The sequence below is a fragment of the Macrosteles quadrilineatus genome, unplaced genomic scaffold (genome assembly GCF_028750875.1).
Source record: "Macrosteles quadrilineatus isolate MER2022 unplaced genomic scaffold, UCM_ALF_1.0 Scaffold_2__2_contigs__length_208266976, whole genome shotgun sequence".
Lineage (NCBI taxonomy): Eukaryota > Metazoa > Arthropoda > Insecta > Hemiptera > Cicadellidae > Macrosteles > Macrosteles quadrilineatus.
In genome coordinates, this window is record NW_026542595.1 from 196,256,761 (window position 1) to 196,269,322 (window position 12,562).

Consider the following 12,562-nt stretch of genomic DNA (forward strand, 5'->3'; position numbering starts at 1 on the left):
TGCACAAACCTTGATCTGGACCTGATCAATGTCGAAGTGATCAACACCGGCATCTCCGATCATACCGGACAGTTATGCTCCATACGCATATCTACGACTATCCCCAAGCAATCAAGTCACACCAGACGGATGGTGACCGCGCGTAATCTTGACCAGCTGAAGGTTCAGCTCTCTCAAGAAACTTGGGAAAGTGTACTCAACAAACATGACGTTGATGAGGCCTACAACGAGTTCATGCACATCGTTACCACAAACCTCAATCTTGCCTGTCCATACAGAAAATCAAGAGCCAAGAAAAACAAAAATAATAAATGTTTCTATGATGAAGGTGCTAAAGAGCTTAGACAAAGATTCTTGGCGGCAAACAACCGTTATATTTTAACTGGGCGTGCAGAAGACAAGTTAATAGCCAATAACTTGAAAAAATCATATGACTTGAAGTTGAATTCACTTCGACGAGACTTTAATGCGGAGCGCATTCGGAACTCTGACAACAAGAGCAAAGCTGTATGGGATGTTATAAATGAAGAGCGGAAATCCACAAAACCTACAAAGGCCGAAATTAAATCCCTTCTAATAGATGATACCCGCCAGGAGGACCCTCAAAAAATTGCTCAACACTTTAACGATTATTTTGCAACGATTGCAGACAAAACCCTAGGCTTGGACAACCCTGCGCCTCAATCACTTCAACTGCCCAAGGAAGAAGCTGTTAATTCAAAACTAGAGTTCTTCATGCCAACTCACGAACTGGAATTAAAAACTATCATAGACTCGTTGAAGTCTAAGTCTTCAACTGGCTTGGATGACATATCATCAAGAATGGTCAAGCATTGTAAAAACGAATTACTTCAGCCCATTCTTCATATATCAAATCTATCCCTGGCCCAAGGCGTCTTCCCCTTAAAAATGAAACAATCAAAGATATACCCTTTACATAAACGAGGGAAAAGGGATGAAGTTGGCAATTTCAGGCCAATATCACTGGTGCCGACAGTATCTAAGATAGTGGAGAAGGTTGTATTATCCAGGCTACTTGAATACATGATTGCAAATGATCTCCTGACTAAAAGACAACACGGCTTCATCAAAGGCCGCTCAACTATGACAGCTCTGGTGGACCTTTGTGAACATGTGATAGACTGCCTAGAAGAGGAGGAGACCGTCGCCGGAATTTTCATTGACCTAAGCAAGGCATTTGACTGCTTAGGCCATGATCTGATCCTGTCAAAACTAGAAGCCTTGGGAATTCAAAATATTGCCCTGAAATGGTTTTCTAGCTACCTTTCAGACAGACAGCAAGTAGTTGAAATCCACCGGACAGACGGAAAAGTATCGAAGATGATTAGATCCAGCCCACTTCCTGTCACAAGAGGCGTCCCTCAAGGTTCTGTCTTGGGGCCAGTGATGTTCATTCTCTTCACCAACGACCTACCAGAATGTGTCAACGCTTATGGACAGTGCTTTATGTACGCAGATGATTCTGTAATCGTATCCTCCAGCAAGTCCTTGGAAAATCTCGAAGTCAAATCCTACATTGCTCTGAATGTTGCATTAGACTACTGTCAAAATAACAACCTTGTGTTTAACGAAGACAAGACCAAGCAACTGACTTTCGGTAAAAAACCCTTTCCTGGCTTGCCGAACCTTGACACCGTGAGCTCTACAACACATCTAGGGATGACCATCGATTCCACTTTTACATGGATACCCCATGTAGATATCCTCTGCATGAAGTTAAGTAGCGCATTATTCGCAATCAGAAGAGTCATGGCCTCCAGTACATTGGAAACAGCAAGAGTCGCTTACCACGCTCTCTTCGAGAGCAACATGAACTATGGAGTATCCCTCTGGGGAGGATCATCCTGCGCCAATCTGGAAAGAGTCCTACTTCTCCAGAAGAGAGCCATACGAACAATGGCAAAGTTGGGTTGGCGAGATAGCTGCAGAACGACTTTCAGGGATTGGGGAATACTCACTGTTGTAGCCATATACATCTTAGAAGCTGTGGACTCCGCATGCTCCAGAAGCCTCAAAAGAAATGGCCATCTTCACTCCTACAACACCAGACATGCTGGAGATTTCAACCTGCCCTTTCATCACAGGAAGTTTTTCGAGATGAAACCTTCCTACGCCGGAGCCAGATTCTACAATATTCTACCAGAAGAACTGAAGTCTGTGTGTCCCAAACAAGTTAAATCTCACCTGAAGCAGTGGCTTTCCCAACGTCCCTTCTATTCTGTTAAAGAATTCATGAACTGGAGAGAACCTATCTGAAGTACACAATCTCACTACACAATCTCACCTATTATAACAATAACATTACTATTTCTCATTACTATTTCTTCATTACTATTTAAACAGTTCTTTAATTACTATAGAATGTCTGTTGAAAGTTTTAGTTTTTGTTATAACAGCTTAGGCATTTTTTAGCAAAGAAAACAACACAACTCACACTGAAGTTCACTGACTCCTGTGGAGAACAACAAGCGACTGGCCGATTTTTTAGTCGACCGTGTGCGCGGACTGATAACAATCTGTACGTTACAGATTTTCGGGCGACAATCGCCTCGCCTACGAATCTGTGGCAAAACCCAGATTTTAAAATCGGCGCAATTCTCGATCGCCTGTGTGCGCGCTTCCATTCAAATACATGATGTACAGATCGGCCGATGAAATAGTCGCCTCAAAATAATCGCTCGTGTGCGCCTAGCCTTATCAGTCCGCGCACACGGTCGACTAAATAATCGGCCAGCCGCTTGTTGTTCTCCACAGGAGTCGGTGAACTTCAGTGTGAGTTGTGTTGTTTTCTTTGCTAAAAAAGGCCACATCTGTTATAATAAAAACTGAAACTTTCAACAGACATTCAATAGTAATTAAAGAACTTTTTACTGTCATCACGTAAAGTGTATAGTTTATAAAACTGTCGATTTAAAAGTCTCTGACTTACTATTGAATGAACCCAATATTTAAGTTGTCTTTTTTTCTTTGGTATGATTAGAAGAGCACAAAGACAGGTTAATTCAACAAAGTCCATTTTAGGATAGCTTAAACGCACTCAAAAAAATCCATTTCTCGACTAAAAAATCGCCACGTGTGCGCCTAGACATAAATCAAGGGCGATTTATTTTTGGCCGATTTTTTAATCGGCCGATCGAAAAATCGACCGTGTGCGCCAGGCCTAAGACTAAGAAGAAGACTAAGACTAGACTAGATCACTGAGCTATAACATTCTTATAGCTCAGTGGACTAGATGAGACAAGCGTTGAGCCTTGAGCCTTGTTATTGTTATTTGCACTTGGACTGGACTGGAGTCAAAGGTCAGTCGAATGAAGTCGAGTCCCAGTCGAGTCACTGGAGTAGTGGAAGTGAAGTAAAAAAATATCAATGTTTTTGTTTATGGATGGGTGTAGTTTGTCAGACTGTCACTACTGTCAGAGAGATAAACTAACCTCTGTCGCACTGGAAATCGTGCTCTAAACGTTTTATTAATATCAATCAAGACGTTTATAACGGCATTTTGTTTACAATTTTCACTGAATTTAATATAAACGTACACAATGAGTGAACTAAACGACGAAAAACTGAAAATGATGGAGGATGAAATGAACAGGTAATTAGGCCTAGGCCTACAACTAACAGTCTAAGCTAGCCAACTTATTCTAGGGCTGGGCGTAATTTAACCTTTTTAGGCACATTGAAGAAATTCTCGACTTAGATACCTAAGTTAGTAGTAGGCCTAGTTACATGTTTGCGTTGAGTACCGGTATGCCTAGTCCTACATTGTGCTGGTGGCCTAGTCAATTTTGTTTTTCTTTCATGTAGGGTCTATATTTAGGCATAGGCCTACCTACACCATTGGTAGGCTATTCTTCTTTCATCAAGTTATGTAAGGGAACAATCCACACTTCCACCCCGAACTTGTAAATATTACTAGGGTAGGTAGGTATATAATGGTAACCTCATGTGAGGTAGGCCGGACATCATTTTTGTTGTCATTGGATTAATATCCAACTGACATTTTTCCTCCTTCAGGTTCTAACTTAGTTCCCATCCGGGATTGATTTAGGCCTAGCATGATAGGTAACTATAGTCCTCGCCACCCTAAGTTGAGGCAGCCAAAGGCCGTACTAGGTATACGCCGTGCGGCCTTTGGCTGCCTCAACTTAGGGTGGCGAGGACTATAAACAGAAAAGGCAAGTGGAGAATATCAAATAGAATTTTTAAATGTTAGCCTACAACAAGTTTGGTTAGTTAGGCCTATGTTAGGTTAGTTTAGAACAGTTTAATTTCAATATTATTGTTTTTGTTGATACTGAACAATATTTATTTAACCCTTAGAGTGCCAGGCGAGAAATAAAAGTAACGCTCAAAAAATGCCGATGATTTTTCCCGAAGGTCGCGCTAAAAATGCCGAGCGTGATCTGGCGATTTTTAGGTTAAAATTTCGTAAAAATCGAATTTTCGATATTTCGACCAACGAAAATCGATGTATCTCATCTAGTAACTTTCGAGGTAATTATGTCGACCTCCAGTCAACGCTCTAAAAATTAATTTTTTTTAAAAATCTGTTCGTTTTTTAATGCTGATTCCAAAAATGATATTCATTTTTTGCGGAAACGTCCCGTTTTCCCGGAAAATGGGAAAAACGGGAAAAATTCTTTTTTGCCCAAAACCCATGTTGTGGGTACTCAAATTGTGCGGAATTTCCTCCTGAACAAGAATATGTAAGTTTTATTACGATCGGACCACTATTAAGTACAATATTACCGGAAAAGCAACCGCGCTGGCTACTTATGTACTGCCGCATGGCGCTAGCATTGCGGGTGACTCTAAGCCATTGTAGAATGCGGGCTTTATTTTGGGTTAGGTTAGGTTAAGTTTGGTTGGGTTAGGTTAGGTTAAGTTTGATTAAGTTAGGTTTGGTTAGGTTAGGTTAGGTTAAGTTTGATTAAGTTAGGTTTGGTTAGGTTAGGTTAAGTTAGGTTAGGTTAGGTTAGGTTAAGTTTGGTTAGGTTAGGTTAGTTTAGGTTAGGTTAGGTAAGTTTGGTTAGGTTAGGTTAGTATAGTTTAGGTTAGGTTAAGTTTGGTTAGGTTAAGTTAGTTTAAGTAGGTTTGGTTAGGTTAGGTTTGGTTAGGTTAGGTTTGGTTAGGTTAGTTTAGATTAGGTTAGTTTATCAATAACATGAGTATTGTAAGTAAACTAACCTAGCCAAACTCAACCTAACCTAACCTAACCTTAAATAAAGCCCGCATTCCACAATTTTAGGTCCATTTACTTACAAAACTCATGTTATTGATAAACTAAACTAACCTAACCAAACTTAATTTAACCAAACTTAACCTAACCTAAACTAATTAACCTAACCTAACTTAACTAAACCTAACCTTACCTAACCTAACCAAACCTAACCTTACCTAACCTAAACAAACTTAACCTAACCTAACCAAACCTAACTTAACCTAACCAAACCAAACTTAACCTAACCTAACATAATCAAACTTAACCTAACCTAAACTAACATAACCTAAACTAACTTAACCTAACCTAACCTAACCTAGTCTTAACCTAACCTAACCTAACCAATCCTAACCCAAAATAAAGCCCGCATTCTACAATGGCTTAGAGTCACCCGCAATGCTATCCCCACGCGGCAGTAGCCTACATAAGTAGCCAGCGCGGTCGCTTTTCCGGTGATATTTTACTTAATAGTGGTCCGATCGATAATAAAACTTACATATTCTTGTTCAGGAGGAAATTCCGCACAATTTGAGTACCCACAACATGGGTTTTGGGCAAAAAAGATTTTTTCCCGTTTTTCCCATTTTCCGGGAAAACGGGACGTTTCCGCAAAAAATGAATATCATTTTTGGAATCAGCATTAAAAAACGAATAGATTAAAAAAAAAAATTAATTTTTAGAGCGTTGACTGGAGGTCGACATAATTACCACTTTCGACTCAATGTTAATATATGGGTTAAAAGAATCCGAGTATCCATTCGGTTGTTATGACAACTGCTCGATCATTACGAAACGTCCGGTCAGCCGGACGTTGGCACTTTTGGCTCGTTCTAAAAACGTCCGGTCGGCCGGACGTCGGCACTTTTGGCTCTTTTTTAAAACGTCCGGTTCCCCGGACGTTGGCACTCAAAGGGTTAACGTAGTAGTCAGCTGATCGATATTTTTCAATTTGTTAGTAAGTTATCGATATATTGGATAAAAAAAAGAAGTATCAATAAGTTATGTTGAGAAAAAAGTTATTGATAATAATGAATGTTCCCTTAAACAGGAAAATACCCAAAATACTATAGGTAGCCTATCAATTATTTACAGGTAACTAACCATCTCAAATAAAAAAATAGGTTGAATTTAAGGTAGCTCGGCAGAGCAACGATAATTTGGTTTTCTTCTCAACAGGACATAAATAATTATAAGTAGGCCTACCGGTATATTAGTAATGTTTTGTTGTTGTAATTTTCATTGTTCACAAGGAACAGATGTCAGTCAGGGGAGGGAATTACCATCAGATTACACAGTTCAGGCAAAAATCAATGTTTTTTACTTGTATACTTGAATTATGCATCTTTGCCAGATGTAGTCTGATAGATTGTGTCATAATTTATAAGAATACTGTAAAATAAAACTATATATACAATACTTACAAAAACCATAAGTTAGGCTACTATAAAAAACTGGGCTGTTTAACGGATGGCATGGGGGACATACACTATCTCACGAGGGACTCATCCTTAAGTTCTTTTAGGGAGTACAGCGGCCTATTTACTAGTCCTTTCAGCGCCTTATTGAAGGAAGGTGCATCCATCTCCTTCATCTGGGTAGGCAGAGCATTGTAGATTTTAATTACTGAACAAGGATAGCAACTCGAGGTACGACAGAGATGGCAGCGGCGAAAGTGGATATTTTGGGCCTTCCTATTATAGTAGGCCTACTCATGCACCTCCTCTCTCATATTATGAGCTCTTAAATTACCCTTTAGTAGGGACAGAATCATATGTCCTACTCAATTGCTTATTAATTCTTAAAGCTTTTTCTGGAGAAGTAAGATGTCCTGTGCTGCTGATGAGTGGCCTCGAAGTACCAAGCCGTACATAAGATAGCTGTGAAATAAGCATGATACACAGTTAACCATATTATACTTTACTATTGGGTAGCATGTTATATTCATGTAGGTACATTTCATACTTATAAGTAGTAGGTTGATTAAAACACAAGTTTAGGCCTAATTGAAAATATTGTTTTTAGGTTTGAAGAGGAGATCGGTCTGCCAAACTTGCCATTACCTCCAAGTCCTCCCAAACCTGCGATACAACCTGTGATAGGAGCTAACACCTTCAACACAGTGCAGGCACAGTTGAACAAGATTGAACATGTTGCTCCTGGCCCCGGCATTATACCACCTCCTCCTCCTCCCCCGCCGATGTTTGTACCTCCGCAGGTACAGAGGATGGGCGGTCCTATGCGTGAGTATACAAACAACTAAAATATACCTCAGGTAAACATAGCTTTTCTTGTCAATACACAATTTTTTAAATGAGATCACTTGTTTCTTATTGTTACTGCTCCATTTATTATGCAAAATATTATCATAATAGGCTACTTATGATCTGTAATAAAATTTAACGAATAGTCTGTTCTTACAGATTTTTTCAAATGTTAGAGCTTTTAAATTAGAGAAAAAATCATTTGCTTTTATTTGGATTGACATTATTGTAGGCCTAAAGGTTGGAGTGTAGCACAATTGACTATTTCCATTGAATTGTATCTTTGTATCATATTGAAAGACATTAGAGGAATTCTGTTTTGCAATTAATAGCTGTATCAAGCAATCTATTATGTTTGAAGTTGTATAAAATGCAAAATTTTCAACATTATCAGCTCTAAATAACAGAATTTTTAATGTATATTTCAGCCATGGATGGTTCAGGACCACCAATGCAGTTTGGTCCTCCTGGAGGATTTCCCATGGGCTTTGGACCAATGGGACCTGGTGGACCTAGACCAATGCCACCGATGGGTGGACCTATGGGTCCTGGACATATGGGACCAGGACCAATGGGTCCAGGACCAATGGGACCAGGCCCTATGGGACCAGGCCCTATGGGACCAGGACCAATGGGACCAGGACCTATGGGTCAAGGACCAATGGGACCAGGACCTATGGGACCAGGCCCCATGGGACAAGGACCAATGGGACCAGGCCCTATGGGACCAGGACCTATGAGGCCTGGGCCTATGGGACCAATGGGTCATGGACCCATGGGCCGAGGTCCAATGCCGCCGATGGGACCTCACGGTCCAGGACCTATGTTGGGACCAGGACCCGGCTTTATCCCTCCTCCTCCAGAGTTTGTTCAAGCCAAAGTTCAGTCTTCACAAGGCCCAGTTGTTCTCAGGTGAGAAAATAAATCATGTCAATGTTTTTTAAGCTGATTTGCATAGTTTTAATCTCTGAATTCAATACGTCGGATTTATTGATCAACAAGTTAACCATGATAATTATGATAGGCCAAAATGAATAGTATAACTGTATAGAGTGACAAACATTAATAATGTGATGTTGAAATTAGGATGTAAGATCTAATAGTTAACTACAGTGAAACCCGTCATACTCGACCTTTTGCATAACAGACTCCGTGGAATATCCGACGTTAGGTCCTAATAAAAGCTATACCGTACATATCTAAAACAGGTGTGCAACAATGTAGGCGCCAATCCAATAACTCCAAAAGTAGGCTCAATTTTTGAGCCGAGCCGAGCCTACTAGCTCAAGATAATTAGCTAGAGATTTAAAGCTAAGTCAAAACACAATCGCAATAAATTGCAAAACTCCTCTTCAAAGATCGTACAAAATAGAAATTTCACAGTTTTATCGCAATTTGGGAATGACAACAATAAAGTTTGAGTGATCGCAGGAGACTATGATAATATTTTCTGCCCATGGCACAATGTTCTACATTTTACCGAGTCACCTAAGACGATTATGTTAGAGATACGATCATGGCAGAAGCAGAAGTCCAGGATTTTTCGGCAATGGCGGAATTCGATGATGTTAGTTAAGCCAGTGGAAGATAGTATTTTGTCGCAATTGCAATAAAGGATGATGATTTTTCCATGACCACGGGATTTATCCAGGATTTTGCCCCAATTGCGCTAGATGACAATGATTTTTCCTTAACCACGGGAAATGATCACAATTTTACCACGATAAAATCGTGACATTGTGATGTACACAGAGTGGGAAAAAGTTCTAGGATGGCTAAATATTTCATAAAGTAATAAATATAGAGCTTAAAAACTTAAATAGCTACTGGACATTAAAATAATTTTAACACATTATTCAGTGATACACTACCTCCTCAGTGGGGGCACGCTAGGAGTTAGAAGAAAATCTTAAAGCATAGGTTGATTTGCACATAAAACTAAGGCCCTTACTAGTAGAATACCTCTTATGAAAAAATTTGAACTCAAACGGACAATTGTATCAAAAGTTGCAGCTGCTGCCATGTAATTTTGAGCTCACATTTGCGGCATTGTATTCTACTAATAAAGCCGTTTAATTTTATGTGCATATTGACCTTTGCATAAGTGTTTTTGATTTTCTCCCGACTTTTAGCCTGCGACTCCTGAGGAGATAGCATAATACATTGCAAATTCAATACGTCTTTGAATACCTGTCATTTTGGACTTGGGGTGTCTGTTTGGGTTCGAGTTTGCGGCATTGTTATTTACTTACAAAGAACTTTGTGCATATTAACCTATGGTTACATTTTAGATTTTCTTCAGATTCCCTAGTCACTAACAAGACTACAAGATCGAGCCACTCATCCTACACTCATCTCCATTAATACTTGGCTTAAAATACCTACTTTGCATGGTCACCATTTCATTAAAAAGTATTGAAAAAAAGTAAAGTGGGCCGGCCCTGAAGGGGTAATGCATCACTGAATAATGTGTTAAATTTATTCTAATGTCCAGTAATAGTGTACCTAGTTTTGGAGCTCTATCTTTATTACTTTTTTAAATATTTAACTGTCCCAGGTCTTTTTTCCACCCGGTATGATGCAGTAGGCGTACACTATTAAAGATAGTAATAATTTATCATATTCAATGAATAAATCTTTTCAATTACTGGTACAGTAGACCTTCATTACTCACAATTTTGACTGAAGATTATTTTACTACAACATGTGTTCATTGTTAGGGCTATGTATAAGATTTTTTGTATTTCTTTTGAAATACAGTAAATTAACTGTTTTGTTAGTAGGCCCTACTTGTAAAGAGAGTTTTTTTTTGCTCCTTGCAATATCCAAAATGTTTGACATTCCGACCATGGCTTAGTCTTATCTTGGTCGGATATATTGACTGGAACGGTGGCGATTTCCTGTAATTCAGCTACTAGGAGGTCAAGAATTGTGGATACTTAAAGGCATGCACTGTGGTTACAATAGCCCTACTCCTTGGTGTGGATTAACGTCCGCACTAGTGAGTACTACGACTATCCGAAGTACTATCCTGACAATTAGACCAATTCGTTAATACCAAGGCAAAAATGTGGTTTGGATTCCACTCTAAACTGTAGGTCCCTTAGTTGCCATTAGCTGTATAGGCTATTAATTAAGCTGTGTCTAAGGAATTTGTCAGCCTTAGTCACTAACAAGACTGCAAGATCGCTCCACTCATCCTACACTCATCTCCATTCATACTTTGCTTAAAATACCTACTTTGTATGGTTGTCATTTCATTGAAAGTATTAAAGTAAAAGTATAAGGGGTTCTTTTGTACTGTGTACAGAACTGTGTACTGGTTATCTTTTTGTTTTGGTAAGGTGTTAATGATAAACTTCAGACAAGAAAATCATGGGTTCCTGTAAGTTTCAGGTACAGTAAACTTCTCAACTGATTTATTTTGGAGGTATGAACAGGGTTTTCACCCTTTCTTCATGTACCTCAATTGAATTAACATATTCTGAATGTCTGATGTTGACAGTGGTGCCCCAAAGAAGTACAACGCAGGAGGGTCAGATGAGCCAGCCAAGCAAGTGACTGTCGGTCCTGAATATCCGTTGGAACTAGCTGAACAGCTGCAAAACGAGGAGAAGAAGAACAAGAAACAAAAGTCCAGTGCAAAAGAGATGGCGGAGAAAGTGAAAGCTACAATGGTTGTTTCAACAGCGCAAGACGCGGTGAGTCCACAGAACCAAAGCAACCAGAAGAAGAAAGACAAAAAGAACAAGAAGTTCATCAGGACTGCGGGTGGACATACGTGGGAAGATACTTCGTTGGCTGAATGGGAAGATGGTGAGGACTGTAGTAGCAAATAATAAGATCTCTCGTAGATAATTCAAAGTTATACCAAAAATCTCCCTCTGGAAGTGTAATTGTGCCGTGGTCTTCAAAATGATATCCTATCAATTCACTCATTCTCAAAGTACACTTCTCTGGTAAGAGAGAAGATAATAATAACAGTGGTATACAGCTTAAAGCTTGAATAACAAAGTTTTCTTGTTCTTTTAAATTCCCTGTTATCCTTTGCTAGCACAAACATAATAACTAATAACTGATGTCTATCTTTATTATATGTGATTCATATATCTTTCATTAAATTTATTTTACATCTGGTCTTCAAATAGTATCTCTTCCTTGACCATCTTTCTCTCAACCTCCCCATGTTCCTCACACATCATACATTCATGTTCTAGGTTTCCTTATTTTCTACTTCTCTATCACCATTTTTCATTTTTCTAGCAATTCTCATGACAAATGCATCTCACGTATTGTCCCTGTAATGTAGGCTACTTTCACCCACGATTTATTTGGAGAAGTAGTCCAGGAATTTATAATTTAAACTGCGCTACTCAGTTTGCATATGACACGCAATGGACTCAAGACATAATTGCGCCTCCCCTCCTCCCCCATCATCACATGGAATTTTTCTCTTCCATGTGCCTCCAACAAGCCTAAAACCTTTTACCTAAGTAAATCTGCCAAATTTTGGCCAATAATAGGCTTACAAAGACCAATAACAATGAAGCAGTCTTAAATACGCTAATTATGATTACTTCAACAAAAACCCCGATTTTGAAAAAAAATTAAGATCCTTTTTTACTTTAACATTATTGTACCTGCACTCAGCCTATGGGTCGTTTCCAGGTTCCCACAAACCACCACATAAAAAAAAAATACTGATCACAAGATCAAAAACACAGACTTAGGGCTAATTTGTGCTTTTGTAGGATAGAACAAGTTGTTTTCTTTGAAACCTTTACAGCCTATTTGCACAGCATTTCCAAAAACTGTTCTCATATAGGCCTAAAATACAACTCCCCGTATTATTTAATCTTTACACATAAACAATAGTGTAGTTAATCTGGCTCTAGTAAACAAAGTTTTAAGCTATATCTTCTGAATATGAACGTGAACACTGTTTTTGATCACTACTAAAAAAATATGAGTAGGCTATGATTTCTGCAATATAGATTCCAAACACTCGATTCTTCACCGTTTATGATGGTCTTTTATGAAGACAATTATAGGTTTTACA

At 39.0% G+C, this 12,562-nt stretch overlaps 1 protein-coding gene across 1 annotated transcript in view; it reads left to right on the top strand.

Moving 5' to 3' along the window:
- Positions 1-3,439: 3,439 nt before the first annotated feature.
- LOC128987168 (RNA-binding protein 42-like) overlaps positions 3,440-12,562 on the top strand; it is a 48,777-nt gene continuing 39,654 nt past the window's right edge. The window contains exons 1-4 of the mRNA XM_054407905.1: positions 3,440-3,613; positions 7,265-7,482; positions 7,932-8,415; positions 11,009-11,319. Coding sequence (XP_054263880.1) covers positions 3,561-3,613; positions 7,265-7,482; positions 7,932-8,415; positions 11,009-11,319 — 1,066 coding nt within the window. The 5' untranslated portion in view covers positions 3,440-3,560. The remainder of the gene's footprint in view (positions 3,614-7,264; positions 7,483-7,931; positions 8,416-11,008; positions 11,320-12,562) is intronic.